General features: G+C 32.1%; 1 protein-coding gene across 2 annotated transcripts in view; it reads right to left on the bottom strand.

Annotated features, from left to right (window-relative positions):
- LOC111059538 (phenoloxidase-activating factor 1) overlaps positions 1–23,476 on the bottom strand; it is a 56,837-nt gene extending 33,361 nt beyond the window's left edge. For both annotated transcript variants that reach the window (XR_005571094.1, XM_022347179.2), the window contains exon 1: positions 22,660–23,476. Coding sequence is in view for 1 of the 2 variants with exons in the window: in XM_022347179.2 (XP_022202871.2) it covers positions 22,660–22,762 (103 nt within the window). In the remaining variant the exon portion in view is untranslated. The remainder of the gene's footprint in view (positions 1–22,659) is intronic.
- Positions 23,477–24,057: the final 581 nt, after the last annotated feature.

The raw sequence follows: 24,057 nt of genomic DNA, 5'->3' as shown, positions 1-24,057 counted from the left end.
AGAAAAGTTACTTCTCAATTGCTTCGTAGCAGTAGATTCTACTTTATCAATCGAGTGATTGACGCCATCATGAGATAGTAATATTTCATTTCCGGGATCATTCTTTCTAAAATTAATATTTCCTCTCTCCTGTAAATTATCGTTTTCGGTTTGGATTATATCAATTATCGCAGTTTTATTCAGTAGATCTTCTTTTAGTCGTTTTTTATCCATCTCTAGAATCTCAATACGCGATTTCAACAGTCTAATCTCTTCCTCAGTCTAATCCTCATACAACAGAGAGTCCTCAAAATTTACCTTCCTTTTATTTCTTTCCTCGTCCAGAAGCCTAGACAATGCTTTATTTTCATCTGAGATATCCGTCAGTGTTATCTTAGATCATTATTGTCTGAAATAGACTTATCCAGTTTGTTTAATACTTCAACGATATTTGGAATCAAGTCAGCGATTGAATCGTTTGTGCATAAATCGGCAATAATTGCAAGTGTTCTTCTTATATTTATCGCAAATTCAATTACTACCTCATTACAAAGTTCGTCCTTCAAATTACTGAGTTCTAAGTTTCCTCCATTTATCAATCTTTCACGTCTGCTGCGCGTCACCATAGGCTTGTTCATTTTAGATTATTTTGAAATCGGGCGCTGAGGCCGCACTGCAGACCGTTGCTAGGATACGTCAGTAAGCAAGGATCACCTAAAAACAGCTGATCGTCACGCAGGCGTCAATAAAGCGCGGGAAGAGATATGCACTTTCGTATTGTATTTTATCGCAATTATTATCGTTGTGGCTATTAGAATTATTGAACAGTTCTTCATGATAGCCTACTATTATTTTAGTCATTTAAATGAATAGTGTAAATTTAAATCAATAAATTAATATGAATATATTACTATTTATTTTTACTTTGACCTAAATATCAGAATTAATTGATGTCATAGCATTGTATTCTTTTTGTTATTGTAATTTATGAAGTAGGATGCCAATCATGATTTATTTTTAAATAGCTTACACCGAGAAGAAGAATTTTTATAGACTCTAATTACCATACATGAATGAAACATTCATAATATATAGTAACTATAAAAGTGATATATTTATGTCCAACACAAAGAAAAACATGGAGCTTATAGTAAAAAAGGAAGCTAGAAATTTAGTACCTATTTGTATAAATATGAAGTAAGCTAGATGTATAATTTAAACTTAACATTTATTCAAACATTGATAATTGAAACAAAATTATTCATCCTTAGCAATAATATATATGGTATTAGATCCGGTGGCAACAAGTTTTCCCTTTGAACTTCTAATAACAACATCCATAAATGCCAAATGTTTTCCACTCTTCTGGCTTTTTGATTCGATAATAATTTTTTCGCCCAAAGGCGCCGGCCTGAGAAAGGATATAAACATGTCGACTGACACCACCGGCGTAAACTGTCCTTTTGAAATATTTGTCTGCAAAGCAATGACCGATACAATATCGACCAAAGATGCCGTACATCCTCCGTGAAGCGAACCCAACACATTCACATGTTCCGGCGCAACTATCATCTCCGCTGTACAAGTCCCGTCATGTGCCTTCACTATCTGCACATTTTTGAAGTTTTTATCGAAACCTGTGCCTTCTGTGGACTTTCTCCAAATGTTTTGCACTTTTTTGAGAGTTGTGAATCGCATTTTGAAAATAATATAACCTATGAAATGTTCCTGATTGGATTCTGAAATATTAACAGGTGTGAAAATATTTTGAACACAAAATGGATAGAACTGTAGACAAAACATCAATTGGGAGCTGAATCAGCTGTCAATCTTTTTTTTAACGGCCAAATTTTTCCACCCCTTCTATCATCAATCAATAGATAGAATCAGTAGTGATAAGCCTATCTTTATATTTAACAATAAATAATTACCGGTAAACTGGGGTGACTTTGTTCCAATTTTGGGGAGTTGAGATTTTAAACCGCTTGCAATCAATACCTGAGTTGCAACAAATATCTTGCAACATTTTTTATTAGAGTATTCTGCAACGTATTCTGCAATGACTCATGATTGATAAATAATTATATTAAACTCCCTAATTTCTTTTTTTCTCTCTTCTAAAGTCCTATTTTTCCACTATTCTGTATTAACATTATTTTATTATTACTTTTATTTCATTCTTCTACATTTTTCTATCATCATTATTTTATTATTTTTTCTCATTTCGCCTCTTCTTAACATATTAGTATTCAAAAATTGTGTTTAATTTATTTATTTTATTTTTTCATTCTTATTTTGCATCAAATATCATGTATCTAAGCTAGTTGATGTAAATAAGGCTCTTCATGAATTTATTCTGTGAGCTTTTGTATGTAGATAAATAAATACTATTGCTAAATAAATAAATGTTTAAAGAGTATATTTCATTATAAAAGTTAATATTTTTCTTCACTTTAACAAAGATATATTTTTTGAAATTAAGAGACAATGTCAACCAGGTGTGTTGCAATTGTTGAGATTGGGGTGACTGAAAATTATATGGAAAAAGTTCATTTTCAAGAATTAGACAAAGAGAAAAACTAACTGTTAACCTTTAAAATGAAAAATGACATTGATGAAATCCACTGCAAAAAACACATTATTTTTAATGTACTGATTAAAAATAGTTGTATATCGAATATTTAATATAAAACTAAAATTCAAATTATATTATTATCTTCATATTGAATTAGTTTTTTTTTTTGTACTGAATTGGTTGAATTAACCAATAATCGTTTTAAATTTGAATATTATTAGAACTAAGAAAGCTATTGTATGGAAGTTGAATCTTCAATTTAATAGAAATCATGGAAGAACTGAATTATTATTTTTCCCCTATAGGCTAGTTTTCCTGAGTCATAAAATGTTTATTATATACCTTGAAATACCTACACATTATACAAAAAAAACTACCAGACAACATCTAAAATTATCGATTCAAAAATCGAATTGTCGTTTCATAAATTAAAAGCCAGATTATCATATTTTTCCAGTATAAGCCAAATTTCCTCCAGTAGGCCTACTAGTACTACTACAGATTAATGTGTAGGAATGTATAGACACCTATAACTTATTGGAGTAAAGATCTTTATTACTATAAATGATGGCATCCATCCAATTAATTTTAAACATTCCTCTTTTGCTGCAAATTCCAAAAGAAAAGAAAATGAGAAGCTACCCAACATTTAACATTCTGAAGAAGTTATTTTTGTAAGTTGGTAAAAAGAGAGAGGTCATCAGCGCGAGAAAACATTTCATGGTCACACTACAGGAAAATATTTCGGAATACTTTCCTTGTACGTCAAGACATCTTTAAGGATTAATGGATAGTTATAGGATTGTATTAGCTTTCCTCAACTGCTAAGAAAAAACTAAACGTTTTAACGCCATAATAATAGTTGAATCAACTTCAGTAGTACCCACAAATCTCAACAATTAAACTCTGACTATTAACTAGTTACCAAAAAAACAAACTTGACGTTTTAACTCCATAATAAAAGTTGAATCAACTTCAGCATCCCAAATCTCAACAATCAAACTCTGATAATTAACTATTAGTTAGCAAAAAAACTCAACGTTTTAACGCTATATACGAGTCGAATCAACTTCAGCATCACAAATCTCAAAAATTAAACTTTGACTATTAACTAGTTATCAAGAAAACCCCGACGTTTTAACGCTATACGAGTTGAATCAACTTTATCACAAATTTCACATAAATTGAATCATGATTAATACATTTATTTATTTGATTGAAAATTATATTGGTTATAATTTTTAATGCATATAGGCTTAGAGTGACGTTCAATTTATAAAGACAGTATTTGAATAACATTAGTGTTGCCATCCTTGTCAATCATTTGACAAAGGAGATAGCGCTATCCTTTTCCAGCTCTGCAACGTTGCCAGATAGTTTTTTTACAATGTGAAGTAGTATAATTTAAAAGAGTTAATCTCAATTATGAGAATAAATTATTTAATCATTGAAAAATATTTTTTTGACGAATAACATATACTGTAATTATTGATTATTTTAAACAAGAATTAGCAGTTAATATTACATCAGATAAACCGGCATCAGCTATCCTTTATAGAAGGCAGTGGCAAGGCAGAGAAACAGAAATTCAATAAATTGAAGTGCTCTCCTTTGAAACAACACTAAAACCAGCTCTGTAGCTATCCTTTATAGAAGGCAGTGGCAAGGCAGAGAAACAGAAATTCAATAATAAATTGAAGTGCTCTCCTTTGAAACAACACTAAAACCAGCTCTGTACCTTGATTCATCAATAATTTATATGAATTTTCAAAGTTGTAGAATAACTTTTGAAACACTTTGTATAATTATCAAAAATATTGTGTCCAGCAGTATGGAGAAATTCATATTGAAAGTGATTTAATACAATCTATTCTATAGTGAGGTCCACGTTATAATGACAGTATTTGATTAACTTTGGTGTTGCTACCCTCGTCTATCATTCGACAAAGCAGGTAGTACTATCCTTTTCTAGCTCCACAACGATGCCAATTATGTTTTTGACTATGTAGATATATAATTAACTAGCCATCAGGCTCGCTTCGCTCGCCATATCCGTCTAGCCAGGGGGCTCCGCCCCCTGGACCCCAGACTGGATCGTCCGAAACAAAAATGAGATCGGAGAGCTCGCTTCGCTCGCCTGCATGTAGACCTCAGCGGAACCTCTGTACCGAATTTGAACGTATTATGTCAATTTGATCTCGAAAAACACCTGTTACTATATCGGCGTATCTTTGGCGAATAAAATTTTTCCACCTCAGCTAAACCTGTTTACTGATTTTTTTTTAAATATATTTCCATCAATTAATGAAAAAGGTGAGGAAACGCAGAAAAGCTGAGAAAACGCTAATTTTGCAAAAAATTAGATTAATTGGATAAATTGGTATTTAGGAGGTCCTGGATGAATGCATTTCAATCTTCAACTTGGTGCCAACCTAACAAAGTCAACTCAACTTAATGCCAACCTGACAAAATTATTAATTTGGTTACCAGTTAACAACTGTTTCGAAGAGGTACTCTCTCTAGATTATAGTTTTATATCAACATATGGTATGGACATTTCAATTATAATTTTAAGATATTGGAATAAGAAGAATATACATGCTAGAAGAACTTTAAACCCTTAAAAACCACCCATAGAGTTAAAATATTGCCAAAAGATTTCTTAATGCGCCTCTAAAGGGTCAACTGAACATACCTACCAAATTTGAACGTTTTTGGTCCGGTAAACTTTTAGTTCTGCAAGTGAGTGAGTGAGTCAGTCAGTCAGTGAGTGAGTGCCATTTCGCTTTTATATATATACGGTAGATAGATTGAGGCAGAGAATAGTGGTCCGGTAAACTTTTAGTTCTGCGAGTGAGTCAGTCAGTCAGTGAGTGAGTGCCATTTCGCTTTTATATATATACGGTAGATAGATTGAGGCAGAGAATAGGCAACGTTATTCTCCTATCTTTATCCACTGTCATTATAACGTGGACCTCACTACAGCTCATTCACACGGTAGCCTAAACGTGAACTGCATACAATGAGAGCTGAAGTCCTCATCACTTTGGCATCAGCTCAAAATGAAAGTGAACTGGAAGAAATTCAGCATCAGGTTTCACACGAAATAAGAGTTGACTTTTATCGAATACCAATTTTTCCTTAATGCAACTGCAGCTTTCACCCATAAGCAGAAGGCTGTACTAGATCTTGATTGATTGAAGCTATCATTTTAAAATATTTTACAAGAATTGAAAAAAAGTTAATACCTATATATAATATTGCAATAGCAGAACAAGACTTATTATATGGAATGAGTTTTTGACTGACCCATTCAATATTATTGAGATAGGTAGTCGAATGTTTGCTTTCATATCCAAGTTTGATTCAAAGGCTGAACTTTATTTATTATATTTCAAGAATAATTATGATAAATAATAGATTACAAGTGGAACACTTTCAAAACTTCGACTAAGTCATTGTCAATATTGTAGAACCGTTCCATAATTGAATAAAAACACACATATGTTGTCAAATTCTACACAGTTTTATTCGGTACACGACCATGATTTCGTGACCACACCGGTTACATTTTCGAGCTGACTTGAAATACATTAAGGCGGGATGCACACCGGAGAAACGCGTTTCGTGAAAAAAGTTTCAGGAATCGTGAAAGGAAAGTTGCTCGCAATCGACTGATAAGATTAAGCAGGGAACGTTTCTCTTGTATGCATGCGCGAGTGAAACGGATTGCATGAAACAAGTTTCATGAAAGATGGCTTCACGAAATGCGTTTCTCCGGTGTGCATCCCGCCTTAATGTCTCTCAAGTCAGCTTGAAAATGTGACCGGTGTGGTCTCGAAACCATGGTCGTGTACCGAATAAAACTGTGTAGAATTTGACAACATATTTGTGTTTTTATTCAATCACTTTCAAAACTATTATTATCAATATATTTCACTATTCAATAGCAGAAAGTTGATCCCAGTTAACAATAACTTGCATGTCAATATTTTTAAACGAACGCATAATGGAAGGTAAGTTAAATTCATGTAAAATATCATTTATAATATTCATCAGATATTATAAACTTCTGCCAAATGATAAGCACATCATTTCTTACAATGTTCCACTTTACTCCATTAATTTATCATGAATAGAGGAAAGTTATATATGAATAGAATGTATAGAATGAATAGGATGTGTAGAATGAATAGTATGAATAGAGAAGTTGTTATATATATTAGCCTACTTTATTCATATAATAGATCATTTTATAATATTCACCACAAATTATAACTTCTGCCAAATGATAAGCACATCATTTCTTAGAATAATCTACTTTACTCTATATGCTTTTTCATTTTTATGAATACAAAATACCTATTTCTTTTAAGCTGCGCTTACACCAAAGTTATTAAAAAATGTTAATAACTTAATCCTTATAGATTCTATTAGATTGAACATAACTTATCACACACATGATGATCATATGTGTTTGTCAAGTTCCGTTGAATCTAATAGAATCTATAAGGATGGAATTAAATAGAGAATGCATTTATTCAAATTCTGATTAATATATAATTATTATTTAACGAAAATTAACAGGTTCGATTCCCGGGCTGGCAACTACTGTTTGGATAGTAGTTCTCATCGAATTTCCATCTAGCTGTTAACCCTGTTGTCAATGTCTGCAGTAGCAGAGGTCTTCGGGGTGATTTGCAGCATTTATTTAGGATTGTTGTTAAATAATAATTATGAATCTATAAGGATTGAGTTATTAACATTTTGTTAATAACTTTGGTGTAAACGCAGTTTAAGGGGACACTAAATAATAATTATTAATTGAGAGAAGTTTGGATTTCCTTGCAAATGAACATCATGGTAAAATAGTAACTTTCTAAGGAAATTAGATAGGAACGAGACTTATAAGCAATGTTTTCATGTTTACTTTGTTTACTTTTTTGTATGTTAATTGTAATGCTTTACTATCATATACCTATGTCATTAAGGCTCGTACTGGAGTTTGTCTGTGAGCCTTCCTATGTTTTCTTGAAATAAATAAAAAATAACATAAATAAATAAAATACCTAGTCCCTATAATAATTGTTTTGGCTGGACAAGAAAGATATGTATAAATCGTGACAAAATTGTCTCAGAATGGGAAAATACTGGGCAAAAGAGAAAAAATCATCAGGCTTGAAAATTAACGATTATACCTTAAAAATCCACTGAGTTTTTAACAAACTAATGTGTTTTTCATAGTTCAATCTATACTTAGGGAAAAAGTGAAGGGGATTATTGTTTATTCATCTCTCGACAAAAATCATACTGAGAAGCAAAAGGATTCCAAATTAAAGATGAGTAACTTAATGCATCTGTGAATTAAATTATGAATAGTGGAATACGCCAGAGGGTTTCCCATGATTAGGATTCTCATCAAACGGTTCGTTGTGTGAAGAACCGCAACTGATATGAAATTATTGACCGAGCGAAGTGAGGTCTAAGATTCAAGTCGACGGTTTGGCATTTCTCTTTATGTTTAAATGTTTATATGTTGCGCATTTACGGCGAAACGCTGTAATAGATTTTCATGTAATTTGACAGGTATGTTCCTTTTTAAATTGTCGACGCGTCGACGTACATACAAGGTTTTTGGAAATTTTGCATTTCAAGGATAATATAAAAGAGAAAAGAAGCCTCCTTCATACTCCAATATTGGAGTAAAAATCAGACTATAGAATTCGTCATAAATCAGCTGTCGAGTGGATTATAAATTGCATGCCATGACGCATGCAATTCAATATCTCAATGTAACTTGGTGAAAAATCAGCAGCTGTGTAAACTATTAATTGCATGCCTCATTGAATGCAATTTTTATGAACTACCGTATTGATTGCGTGCAATAACGCATGCAATTAATAACTAAAATAACATAGTATTGTCTCTCGAACTTTCTCTGCTTTGAACTCGGGCTGTCCTGTTGCCAGTATGTCTTAAAGGAGATTAGCTTTTGATGTTAGCATTATTTTTTAATACACCAACCCCAACAGCCATTAGCCGTTTTCACACCGATATCTCGCCGACACGACATACAGACAGGATTTACTCTGATGGACAGTATAAGAGGAGGCTGAGGTTTATGACTGCGCGAGGTCTACTGTTCACAGAACTACTAGTTTATTCATCTGTACACAAAAATCATACTGAGAAGCAAAAGGATTCCAATTTAAAGATGAGTAACTTAATGTATCTTTGTAATAATTTATGAATAGTGGAATACGCCATAGAGTTTCCCATGAGTAGTAGGCCTACTCACATTAAAGCATCAAACGGTTCGTTGTGTGAAGAACTGCAACTGATATTATGAAATAATTATTCGACAATTGACTCCTTGCTCCTACGTCAAGTGGACCATTGAATATGGTAATAGCTATAGTGAAGTCCACGTTATAATGACAGTATTCAATCAACATTGGTGCTGCTATTATCCTTGTCTATCATTCGACAAAGCAGATAGCGCTATCCTTTTCTAGCTCCGCCAGATCGTTTTCCAACAATGTCGAGATAAAATTAATCAACTAAATACAGTATTCAGTCTCAATTATGAAAATTTATTATTAAATAATAATTGAAAATATAAATTTTTTCTTGGCAAATAAAATATAATAAGATGATTCTTGGATTTCGGTATCATATTGATGACACTCTATTTCACAAAGATAATGAAAACTACAAATGATACTGCAGTTTAAATAAAAATATAAGTCTCAGAGATTAATATTTTTATTTGTATTAAAAGTAGCCCTAAAGAAAAAATATAATACTGCAGTTTCTCTGTGGAATATTATACAATATATCGTGAAATAAACTGTAACTTTATTAGAATATTAATTATTTTTAACAAGAATGAACAATTAATATTGCATCAGATATACGCTGGTATCAGCTACATCCCATAGAAACAGTATGGAACATAACCTACTTTCTGGACTATTTATTTATAGTGTATATAAATCAAAATTCGGGAAGAAACAGTTTTGGGCTGTGCCTGTTTGTCCTTCCTCAATCATTTTGAAGAATTGTGTTCGGTTTATCAAGAGTCGATGAATAAATAACGAGCGAAACTCTGTGCCCCGATATCCAGCTATCAACAAGGCAATGATAAGGCAGAGAATCGGCAACGCTGCTCTCCTATCTTTCTCCACTGCCATTATAACGTGGACTCACTATACTATAATTGCACAGAAGGTTTCACTTACTAATCTCCAATTCCGGAAGTGATTTCAATAAATATTTATATGCTTTCAAAGTTGTAAAGTCCTTTTATAATCACCTTATATTTCATCACAATTATGAAAATTTGTTATCGAATCATGAAAAAATATTTTGTTGGCGAATAAATTAAATTTGAAATACAGTTGATAATTTTTGACAAGAATCAACAATTATAGTTCTAGATCAGATATATACTGAGACTAGCCGTCAGGCTCGCTTCGCTCGCCATATCCGTCTAGCCAGGGGGCTCCGCCCCCTGGACCCCCGACTGGATCGTCCAAGAATGAGATCAGCAGGCTCGCTTCGCTCGCCTGCATTTTTCATATGAGCATTTTTATCATGTTAGGACGATCCAGTCGGGGGTCCAGACTAAACGTCTGGCTAAACGGATATGGCGAGCGAAGCGAGCCTGACGGCTAGTAATATAATATTCCCATGGATAGCTCTGATTGAAGTAGCAGTGCCCAATCAATTTTTCCGCTATGAATGCATTTCAATCTTCAACTTGGTGCCAACCTAACAAAGTCAACTCAACTTAATGCCAACCTGACAAAATTATTAATTTAGTTACCAGTTAACAACTGTTTCGAAGAGGTACTTTCTCTAGATTATACTGTAGTTCTATATTAACATATGGTATGGACATTTTTCAATTATAATTAAGAGAATGATGCCCGGTTTCTCAGTCGTTCAATAAACAACGCTATAGCTATTGATTCAATAACTTTATCAATTCAATAAATTTTTATTGGTTCCTTAAACATATTGATAGAATCCATGGCAATTCATCTGTTCAATGAATCTGGCAGCATGGCATGATTCCAAACCGACCACTTTCGTAAACAAACTTTATATGGTAGCCATGGTAACCAACTGAATCTTGTCTGTTTAATCCTTGCTGCTTGTTGTGAAGTTAAAGTTGAAGGTTTTTTCCTACTTTAATGATATTTTTTCAAGTTATTATTATAATTATGGCAGAGAAACGAGACCGGGGCAAGAATTTTGCAGAGGTTGAAAAAGAACAATTAGTAGAGATCTGCCTAAAGTATAAAAATGTGATAGAAAATAAAAAGACACATAAATATTCAATAAAAGATAAAAGCAAGGCATGGGATGCAGTGAGAGAAGAATATAATTCTATTCAAAGAGAACTGAGAAACCGGGCATAAGGGTGGTTTTTAAGGGTTTAAAGTTCTTCTTTCAGCATGTATATTATTATTCTTATGCCCGGTTTCTCAGTCGTTCCATAAACTGTTTATCCATTCAATAACTTTATTGAATCGATAAACATGAGAAATGCGTTACAGTTATGATAATGGATAATGAGAAATGGATAAACAGTTTATGGAACGACTGAGAAACCGGGCATAAGAATAATAATATACATGCTGAAAGAAGAACTTTAAACCCTTAAAAACCACCCTTATGCCCGGTTTCTCAGTCGTTCCATAAACTGTTTATCCATTCAATAACTTTATTGAATCGATAAACATGAGAAATGCGTTTCTAGAACGCTCCCTAAACTTATTGAATCCTTAAATCTCTCGATAAACACTATATGCCTGGTTTCTCAGTCGCTCCATAAGCTGTTTATCCATTCAATAACTTTATTGAACCGATAAAAATGAGAAATGCGTTTCTAGAACGCTCCTTAAACTTATTGAATCCATAAATCTATTGATAAACTATAGTGCCAAAATCCAGCCTATAAATATTTATGGAATGGATAAATTTCTCAAATTTTTGGTAGCAATCAAAAAATTAAGATAGAAAAATTAAATTACAAAATAAAATTGAAATTAGTGTAGATCACCAGTATTTTAAAAACAAAACAGAATCAAAGTTGCACTATATTTAGCATCGATAGCCCTCATTTGGTGTCAGCCATCTTGTTTTGGAGACATCAGCCAAAAGATGTCAGTACTGTAGGAAATTACCTCACAACAGGAAGCATGGATTAACATCCAAGATTTGGTTGGTTACCATGGTTACCATAGGAACCATGTATAAAGTTTGTTTACGAAAGTGACCAGTTTGGGATCATGCCATGTTGCCAGATTCATTGAACAGATAAATCGTTCCATAGCTATGGATTTATAAATATGTTTGAGAAACCAATAAAAATTTATTGATTGGATAAAGTTATTGAATCAATAGCTATTGCGTTGTTTCTTCTTCTTCTTTGACTACCGTACGCCTAATCACAATCATATGGGATAAGCTATAGATTTGTTTATTGAACGAAATAATGCCAAAATCCAGCCTGTAATAATAATTATCTATATCGAATCGATGAATTGTGTTTAAAGGTTATGTTGTAATGTTTTGTGTTCGATGTTCTGTTATTTAAATAAAAACAATATTGAAATGGATCTAGATATAATTAGTTACAGCAGCAGTTCAGATGATGGAGTGTTTGAGTTAGATTTGAATAGAATTATATTCTTCTCTCACTGCATCCCATGCCTTGCTTTTATCTTTTATTGAATATTTATGTGTCTTTTTATTTTCTATCACATTTTTATACTTTAGGCAGATCTCTACTAATTGTTCTTTTTCAACCTCTGCAAAATTCTTGCCCCGGTCTCGTTTCTCTGCCATAATTATAATAATAACTTGAAAAAATATCATTAAAGTAGGAAAAAACCTTCAACTTTAACTTCACAACAAGCAGCAAGGATTAAACAGACAAGATTCAGTTGGTTACCATGGCTACCATATAAAGTTTGTTTACGAAAGTGGTCGGTTTGGAATCATGCCATGCTGCCAGATTCATTGAACAGATGAATTGCCATGGATTCTATCAATATGTTTAAGGAACCAATAAAAATTTATTGAATTGATAAAGTTATTGAATCAATAGCTATAGCGTTGTTTATTGAACGACTGAGAAACCGGGCATTAGAGTTAAAATATTGCCAAAAGATTTCTTAGTGCGCCTCTAAAGGGCCAACTGAACATATATACCTACCAAATTTAAACGTTTTTGGTCCGGTAGATTTTTAGTTCTGCGAGTGAGTGAGTGAGTGAGTCAGTCAGTCAGTCAGTCAGTCAGTCAGTGAGTGCCATTTCGCTTTTATATATATATAGATAGAAGGTGGTGATAACAGAAACTTTGAAACTTCGACATCCTAACATTTTTCTACTCATTCCCGCTACCTTTAAAACTTGAATCTCACTATGGTATCAATACAATCAATAGGCTACAAAATCCGGCCCCATCTCATTCCGATTACAGTGGAAACATTTCTTAGTAGAATTCCACTAACGGAAAATTTCTTTTTAACTTATATTTTGCGCAATTAATTTTGATGGATCTAACTGAAATCCATCGAAACACAAACTTTAATTGCCGTGTGAATCGAGCGAGGTGTAATTAAATCAACCAGACCACTTAATTGACGGCTGTGAGATGATGCTTTCCAGCCTTTATAGTCTTGTCACTATATCTATAGTACACTACACTATATACCGTAGAGAAAAGATATCATGTATTATATATTCCATAGTATAGGGCGTTGGTGTTGCAAAGTGCGCTGATAGTCCTCAAACCAATAGTCCTAGTAGGCCTACGGTAATTATTGTTTTTGGTGAAACTATGTGACGATGGTAGTCTCTCATATTGTGCCCTTCTTACACTCTCATCCCAACAAAACAGTAATTCATTCATTCATTAAGAATAATAACAGTAATAATAGACAGTATTCGACAGTAATCGGCTTGAAATTTGGAACATCAACGGATCAACGACCTATACCATGGGATATCTTCTTATACTATATTTTTTGCTCTATAACTAAATTATCATAACTATTATTATTATTCCCTTATTGCACAATACCTAAAGAAGCCTAATTTTGCTACAGCAAATGCTAATCAACGGAAAGATAAAATTGTGAAGGTTAATAATTAATATACACTCAGTCATACCAATAATGTTTTAGAATTTAAAATGAACTGAAACTGTTACTGTACCTCTGGTGAAAATATTTCTAAATACATAAACCAGTATTTGAACCAGTATTTATGGAAGAATAAATAAGAACCTACTCTAGAACATGGTACGCCATAGTGAAGTACCTAGGTCAATTTCCACAAAGAAAAAACTAAACAAGTAGAGGACACATTATAAGAATTTTTTGTAAAGAACTATTGTATGTAATTGTAATTTATCTAATAGTTTGTGTAATTGAATAATGTTTTAGTTTTAGTTTTTCGGGAAATAAACATTTATTTATTTATTTATAATCATAGAAGAGAGATAAAGCATTTCATTTTTCATATATTTAGTACCGTATGGGCCTATTTCAGAGGCCTCTACATTGTATTGTTTGTCTATTAATGGTATAATTCAGATGGATAAAACATTTATGCACAAGTTTTATATTGGATCAGGATGATTTTACACACTAAAATTTAATCAAACCGATCATGAGAGCACAAATTCATGTTATATGAGAATAAGGAATAAAAAATAAAAATCCAAGTTTGTATTCTCTACCTTCAACCTTGCTTGAAGGAAAAAATTGAAACCCCACTTAAAATACTGTATATAAGAGTTTGTTCTCCAATATGTACGGTAGCTATAACTTATATGAAGGAAAAGAAACTAGCCCAGCCCCCGTCATCAAAGTAATTCCAAAAACACTCCCAATTATGAAGCATTTCTATAATTATATGAATTTAGTTGATGGCTACCGGATTCGTAATGAAAAAAGATGTTCGTTCATTATAATCAACGCAGACACATGTTCATCCGGAATAATACAGTGGTGGCCTAAACCAGTTTGTCGGGTTCATAAATTAATATTCCGAAGATATCGCGGATCATTAAACTGAAGCTAATAAATGATTTACATAGTTGTTTATGGTTGACTTGAGTACTGGTTAAATTTTGTTCACTTATTTTCAATATCAACTTAATTTTGCAATTGAAAAAAGTATATTGCAATTGAAAAGTATTCGTATAGGGGCTCACAGATCGCTCCATTTGAGTCATTAATAATGTTTAGAAGTCAAGGACGTCAAATCAAGATAATCTTTAGAATCAATTATTAAAAGGTACTTATTGTTTTACATCAGTAGAATAATCATATGAGATAGTAAATTCAGTAGGGGTACAACTGAATATTTATTTATTATCATTGAACGAAAATCCAAATTAAATGCTCTATTCACCCCGAAGACTTCTGCTACTGCAAATATTGGCAATAGGGAAAACAGCTAGATGGAAATTCGATGAGCGCTACTATTCAAAAATTTTTTGTCAGCCTGGTAATCGAACCCAGTACCTCCTAATTGCCGGTCAGGAATGCTTACCCTTACACCAAACTGACATGTCAATATTTGCAGTAGCAGAAGTCTTCGGGGTGAATTACAGCATTTAATTTGGATTTTCGTTTAATAATAATAATCAATTCATTAGCATTTGAATAATTGCAATATCTCAGTAATTTCCATTTATTTATCACATCTCACAATCACAATAATATCAAATCAATGATTGGGAGGGAATCAACAGAGGAAGAACACAAAACGGTTCCTCTCCCTAATTTTGATAAAAATAGTCCACATTTTTTATATTGATAGATTTTTAGTAGATTGCTATTGGATATTCAATTCTGTAAATTTGTGGATTTCAAAATAATTTTTCCAAGCATGTCTTTCTAGTTAATATAGAACATAATATCAACTATATTCATACTGTTGGGTACAACAGTTTTAAATTTCTATTACTTAAATAATTTTGTAAATTTTGACCTTTAAGATAGTTTATTGGATATTTTTAGATGTCGATTATGTTCATGTAAAATATGAGATCAACTAGCCTAAATGAATATACTACTATATAGAATAAAACAATGTCTCAAGTTTTGAAATTTAAGTTTATTCTTAACGTATAAGGTTTCTCTGATACTACTATTGCAACAATTTTTTGAACCGTTGCGAATATTTCAACATTTACTTAGAAATAGTTAATCAAGAACTCTATTGAAATACAATAAAATTATCAATGGATAAATTCAATACAGTTGACATAAAAATAGATCCTAAATTGTTGTTAGCATCGGAGATAATTCCTGTTGAAATATATTTGAAAATTTACAATATAAATTTAGTAGCTCAAATATGCTCTCTATCATTTTCGACTCTCTATTATAAAAAATCATATTCCTATATATCAAAATTATAACTACGGTAGTGGAAAAATCTGAACTGAAAATCTTGTCAGTGTTCCAACCTGTAGGCCTATTCATTACCAATTATTATATAATCTAAATTCAAATTTATTTTGCCAATCAAACAATTACAATCAGAGAAAATAGTAAATATAGGAATGAAATACCTACATTCAGAAAACTTCTTCATACATGAGAAATGAATCGAATAAGATGAGATTAGTTCATCAGAATGTATAAATAGCAATATATTAATGAATATAATTATAATACTTTTATTGTAGCCTACCGATAAATAATTTGAAAAATTTCAATCCTTACAATATATTTTTCTTTTTATATTCCGTGGTCTAGTGGATAGAGTGCTTGCGTAGCAGCTTAGAGATCTCGGGTTCAAACCCTCTCAATAGGTACCAAACGTTTTTAACCAGATCACTCCCGTGTTATCGGATGGGCACGTTAAATTCTCCGTCCCGGCTGAAGTATGACAGTCGTAAGGCCCATCATTGACAGTTTAAATTATATATTCAGGCGGTGGGACCTTCCCGCAAGGGACTCCCCACTAACAGAAGCCATACGAATTTATTTTATATTTTCTTTCCAATTTGGATCTATTAGATAGGTCTTTGAAAGGATCTAGGGAAAAATAATTGATTTTCAATAATCCATTACAGATAATGATCACTAATTCATACTAGACAATAATTCAAGGAGTAAGAAACAATTAAAACTGCTGAATAATATTCAGGAATAACAATCAACTGAGCCGTAAAACCAACTCCAAACAGTTTTATGAATATAAGGAGCTCCACAGTACTAAAACTTTCAATACAATCTCATCTAATGAATCTGACATAGCAAAGGATGTTTAACTACTTGAATATTTATGAGGCTCCAGCAATATTTCAAGTTCAAGGATCTTTTCTAACATTAAAACCTTTAACGATGAGAATATTTTTTAATTGAAAACCACTCTTCAGGTCTGGTTCGTGAGTCATCCAGACATCCACTGTATATGAACTGGAAATAACGCATTGTTTTCTCCACACTAGGCGATATGTGTGAGTTTCAACATGACTAAAAAACACGTCACAAGTTTAAAAATATGTTTAAAATAATCTAATTATTTAGATGCTCATCCGACATTCCAGTGAACGCTATAGGTGGCGTGACTTGGGGCTATTCGCTAATATAACAACTTTCTCGTCGCGTTCTGTAGTTTAAACGGAAGCTTTAACTACTGATATTATGATGACGCATCAGTTTTAGTAGCGGGCTGTCCCAGGATGAGTAACTAATGGAATTCGGTGATTCTCAAAATCGAAGGAGGAAGATATTTCCAGGACACAAACAAATAAAAAACGGAATTTTATTTTATAGAATCACACTAGCATAATTTTCTTTGGTGACTATACAGTCATCTTACCTATAGTGAGGTGCACGTTATAATGGCAGTGGAGAAAGATAGCAGAGCAGCGTTGCCGATGCTCTGTCTTGTCAATGCCTTCTATTGACGGTAGCTGATACCAATATATTTTATTTTGTCACGATTTCTATACTTTTCATAAATGACAACTGGAAAATTTAACTCAGCCTGTACCAAGCGATCAATTTCATATTCTGTTTTAAACCCAAATTATTCAGTGTACAGAATAAAATTGTTGTCTTGAAAGATATTTTAATAAGATAGTTTTCCATTCTGAGATTGCCAGTTTCTTGTACGAAGAATAATTTTTCAAAAAATAGCCAATTCAATTATTAATTATTCTGAATAATCAAGTTGTTCATCATATGCATCTATGTTGGTTGTTCATCATGATGTGTACACGTTAAATAAAATGAATAAATGATCTTTATTACCTTGTAAGCTAATTGTAGCAATTGGTTCGTCAAAAAACAAGCACACAAAACATATAAATATATATATATATATATATATTATATATATATATATAATATATATATATATATATAGGCCTATATATATATCAACAAAGGAGAAATTGATAAAGCCTATATTAAAAGCAAAACGTCTTTGGTGCGAAAAAAGACAATATCACATGAATAAAGACAGTATCCCATAAAGTTCATGAATAAAATTCTTTGATGGTAGCATTCGGGATATTGAAAAACTCTCTTATTGAATACAGAGGGGTTTTCACGAGGAATACATGGATGCATTTTTTGAACTGCTGTGTTGTAAGAGTCCTCGCTCTTACAATATATTGGCAATTAATAAAGATAGCAGAACAACGTTGCCGAACGTTGTCTTGTCAATGCATTCTATAGGCGGTAGCTGATACAGGTTTATTGATGTAATATTTACTGTTCATTCTCGTTTAAAATAATCAATTATATTTTATTAAGCAGGAAATTATATTTTTCAATAATCTCATAATGAGTTTTAATGATTAAGATGAAATATTTTGTTAATTAATTATTAATTCTACATTGTTGTAAGACGATCTAGCAACAGAGCAAAGCGAGAAAGTGATAGCGCTATATCGGCTTTGTTGAATGATAGACAAGGATAGCAATACCATTGTCAATCAAACACTGCCATTGTAACGTGGACCTCACTGTAGTTAGTGATTCTAAAATAAAACTTAGCCTTGGAGAAATAAATGTGGAAAAAAATGGGATGTTGTCATATTTCAAATTTAAATTCAATAATATCATAGCATTTTGGATTGCATATTGTTCTGTAGATTCACAAACATTTTCAAGTAGGGTACTGAAGTAGAAATTTGCTAAGTTGCACAAGAAAAGTCTGTTAAATTTTGAGGGTGATTAAGTGATGAATAAATGCCATGAAAAACAATCAGAGAAGACGTCTTTAATTAGCACTTAATATCAGTTAAAATTTGAAAGATTTTGTGCAACTGGACTATTGAGTTATACCTCGCTTTTTATTCTTCTGGGCCTATGTCTAATAGAGGACCTGGCTTCCATAAACAAAAGAAAAAGAAGATTTTTGCATTTTAAAATTCAATTTTGTACTTCAAATAATACTAAAAAAAGAATACAATTATAGTTGAATTCAGTAATGTTTTAATAAGTATTGTAAGAAATAAGTATTACCTTAGCAGAGATGTTTAATTTTTCATATTCTTTTTTCTTATTGTATGGAGTAGGAAGCCAATGAAGGCGTTTTTAATTTAATTTTCATTCTTCTAATACGGTAATGTAGTGGATTTGTTCATGGACTTATCCCATAGCAACTTTCTTCGCAAGCCTATACTGATACACAATGATAAGAGATAGTTTCCTCTTTATTATGAAGAAATACTTCAAAATCTACTCCTATAAAATCAATTTCAAGAAATATTCTTACTTAAAATTCAAAATCAAATGTAACTCTGTTACTGTAGTTGCTTATATGGATTTTCGATTAATCACAGCATTTCCCGATGTAGAATACAAGCCACTCTAGTATGAGGTCCTTAAAAGTTATCCTAAAAGATATCATACTTACCATAGAGTAAATATATTGAAATGATAGGCTACTCATAGTATAATTTCGCCTCTGATTATACACAATAATAATGATTGCAACCTTTATAATGCATGAAGTGTATATAATATTACATTCAACATCAAGTACGGTACCTAGCCTACATAATTATGAATATATACAATATGATGAAAAAAATGGACTATTAAGTGAGAAACTGCTAATTTTTGGACTATTGATGAGACAACAAACAAGTTCTTTCAACTCAACCTTGAATAATTGCGATCGTCGACATATTGCTTACATTCCTTGTTCTGACCTTCTACTACACATCATAGCAGCGATATATGATGATTAGGATCAAAATGTACCGTATTCTTTTCGCGAATATTATTGGAGCTCTCCAATGGATGTGATAAATTTATCTCAAATTTTGTTTATTTGTTTATTTTTTTATTTTATTCATTTATTGTATAAAATACTGGGTGTCTATAAATGAATATCGGGGTTTTAACGCTTTATAAGATTTATTACATTATACTTACAGTTATTAATGATATGTCAAATGAAAGAGCAACTCAAACAGTTTTATATACAAGCTTACAAGTGTTCTATGTGAGCACCATTTGACACACGGCACACATCAAGTCTATAGCCGAGTTCTTCCCAAACGTTGAGTAGTGTGTCTTCTGTAATTGTTGCAACAGCTGCTTCAATCCTCTTTCGTAATTCAAGGAGGTCAGCTGGTAACGGAGACACATACACACGATCCTTGATGAAACCCCAAAGGTAAAAATCGCATGGCGTTAGGTTGGGTGACCGTGGAGGCCACGCATAGCAAGCTCTGTCATTGGGCCCCTTGCGGCCAATCCAGCGGTCGGGTACAGTTACGTTCAACCATCTTTGCTATACCGCATTCTAGCGGATCGCCGCGGAAACATTTCACGCACATGCGCACTGGTGCCAACGAACAAAAACTGTTTGAGTTGCTCTTTCATTTGACATATCATTTATAACTGATGTAAGTATAATGTAATAAATCTTATAAAGCGTTAAAACCCCGATATTCACTTATAGACACCCGGTACTATAATCATAATACAATTATGACATTGGAGGAAAAACTAGGCTAAGCCTGTACTATCTCTCTCCAAAAATTTTGATAAAATGTTAATGTTGTCCAAAAGATAAGGTTATATAGTCACACACTGCTTCGTCACTTGATTTTCGGTCCAGAAATGATGATTTAAAAATTTGAATTTTGAAGGTTGATTTTATACTCTAAATGAATCACAATGAATTAAAAACTTTAGAAATATTTCACTTATTTAAAAAATTTGAATACAAAATCAAAAACCTACTCACTATTTGTTATTCACAGCTCTAAAATATATTAGAGTTATTTATATATAGTTAAATATATTTAGATAAATCAAATCAAATACTGCAGTTCTTTATTCATCATTGCATTTATACAATATAAATAGTTTCAAGATGAAGATAAAATAATAAATCACAATAATCATTTGAGAAAGTCTTGTATAGAATATGGGCTAATTGAAATTAAATATATTTTCAATTCTTTCTTAAAATCCGTACATTCTGATGCTAAAATTCATTCTTTTTACAGTAGGCTACTACTGCTAGATGCACATGATGAAGAAAGAACTCAGTTATGCAAATAAATCATAATAATTTAATTAGCTATTTTTTGAAAGTTCTAGTCTTATAATCTTGATTCTTGAATAATATGATTCATATCACCATCATCCAATAAATATCTTCATATCTTCGTCCAAGAAATGGACGAAGGTAAATCGAGAGGAAAATCGATTAATCTGATATCTGGTTATTTTGTTTAATAAATTCAATTTAGGTGATTTATTTTTAATATTTTTTTTTCTTAAAATTTTTTTCACTAATTTAAATTGGGTTAATCTAATTTAATCTTTATAATTTGACAGTATGAGAGAGGAGGCTGCGGTTTATAACCGCTGCAAGGTCTACCTACTGTTCACAGAACTACTAGTAGTGAAGTTGTGTTTCTTTTCTGGCTCAAAATTTTGCAAAATTACTAAAAAATTTCCTCAGAGTGGAAAACTATCTTATCAAAATGAACTTCTTCAAATATCACCTAAGACAACATTATATTTTATTCTCCACACTGGATAATTCAGGTTCAAAAGAGAATAACATGGAATAATAATATTTTATTGTTATAGACTAAGTTACATTGTCCAGTGGTCGTTTATATGGTGTAGGCTATAGAAATTGTGAAAATAAAAATTATAGTTCAATATATATTTATGAGATATAACACCCTGTCAATAATCGGTCAATATTATTTGATAATGTTTAAATAACTTCAGTTTTCATAGTTTTCACAAAGTAGGTGCACAAAATGTACACTTGGATGTCAAAGTATTCTAAAGGTCTATTAGTTCTCAATTTCAATATGTACTTTATATTCCAGTCATTTAGAACTGATTTATTTTATAGGAAATTTATCATTTTCTCATGATTGCATTATTTCCCATTTATTCTTTGAAAGAAAGAATCTTCTTCATTGAAAATATAATAATTTATATAATATAATGAATAAATAAGAATATAATTCCCACTCGCAGATCTGACTTATCTTATAGGAAATTCATCATTTCATTTGTTTTGCGTTATTAAATTATTTCCCCATTTATTGCTTGAGAGAAAAAATTTCTATATTGAGAATAATAATATATCCTATTTAAAGATGTATAAAAATAGTAATACAATACATTAAAAAAAGAACATGACAGTTTGAAATCTTATAATATATAGTGTATCTACATGAAAGAAATAGGTGCTTTTATGAGAAATTAAGAACTCATGAAGATTCCTTTATGGGAGTTGACAGCTATGAATATTAGATTCAGAAAATTTATTTTATTATAAGCATTGATAAACAGATAAATTACAGATTTTTTATTTATGAGAATTTTGTTATAGCCTAAGATTGATGAATAGATAAATTGCATATTTTTTATTTATCAGCATGTTCCAATTTTCAATTTACGGTTGATATTTCACCTGAATCATCAAATATATAAATCATTAAAAACCTCATAGAAACACACAAAAATATTCCAGAATATTATTCGTTTTTGTGCTAAACAAACCAATGAGAAACAAAACTAATTCAAAAACCACAAGATAGAAAGAGAGAGACAACTTCTCACCTGTTCTGGCCGCATTGGTGGTGATGTGTGAGACAAGGATGAACAGACTCAACAAAACAAGTTCAAACGAGAAGATCATTGCGTTGATTTTGCACAAAAACATATACACTCACGCCAAAAACTCTAGATTTCAGAGATTCCAACTTCAAAAACAAGTCCTCAGGAGAATGATAACGTTGAAAACAAGTCACACTAAAAAAACTAACTCAAAAACTTTACAGGTTCTCTAATATAGTGCACAAAAGCACCAGCTAACGCTAAAAACTCTATATTCCTTAGAATCTAACTACCGTACAAAAATAAGTCACTCTGGAGAATCTATATTGTCGAGAACAAGTCACACTAGAGAATCTAACGTCAAAAACTTTACCTTGTGTTCTACCTGTGCACAAAAACACCAGCAGCTAACGCTGAAAACTCTAGATTCTAGAGAATCTAACTACAAAAATAAGTAACTGTAGAGAATTTAACGTTGAAAACAAGTTATTCTAGAAAATTTAACGTCATAAACTTTACAAGTTTTGGAGTAGTCACACTAGAGAATAATCGCGGAGAACCGCGTAAATTGTAGTCCACAATCGTAATCATGAGTGGCGCCTATGGATGGTTCACGTTTTTTTGCGCGCACTGATTTGGAGCTTCATGCGCGCATTGAACAAACGTATGATTTGATGGAGATTCAGATAAGATCGTGCAGCGATCAGTTGAGTAAGAACCGCACCACACAACTGAGTTCTGAGTAAAGATCAACATATACTCGACGAGAGACGAACCAGTTTTGCGGCAAGTTGCACTTGAAAATGTGTGGCTGCACTAACACTAACACACTCTCACACTAACACATATTAACACAGTCCACTATCACACACACTAACACTAACATACAGTCCACCAACACACACATACAGAGCGGTTGACCACTGGTGTTTTTTGTTATCATCATCAGATCCCCTTCCGCTTTCTCCAGCACACTAATCAATTGCCTTCTCTCTCTCTCTCTCTCTTTCTCTCTCACTCTCTCTCATCCATAATCTCAGTTGTCCATCTCTCTCCAACATGAACAGGAAAATAGCCACTAAATAATAGCTGCATTTCTGGAAACAAATCTTTTTGGGGCCAGTGGGATTTTTTAAGAATGTAGCAGATTTGTTTGATTTTCCAACAGAAAAGTATCTTACTTGTAATATATTGTACTAGTGTGTTTGGCTGTCTATTACCTGTGGTCAGCTTTTGGGTCTATTTTGTAATTTTTTGTGGGTACAGTACCGTACTGTATTTAATTATATTTTTCTCGGGGTACTTCGGTGTTTTGGATGGACATGTTCACCGTCGGTCCCGGCTGCCTAAAAAACGTCTTTAGGTCATGTCAGAGGCCCTGAAATTGATCATGTGCTACCT

Source organism: Nilaparvata lugens, chromosome 4 (assembly GCF_014356525.2).
Source record: "Nilaparvata lugens isolate BPH chromosome 4, ASM1435652v1, whole genome shotgun sequence".
Taxonomy (NCBI): domain Eukaryota; kingdom Metazoa; phylum Arthropoda; class Insecta; order Hemiptera; family Delphacidae; genus Nilaparvata; species Nilaparvata lugens.
This window is presented reverse-complemented; position numbering and strand designations above follow the sequence as displayed.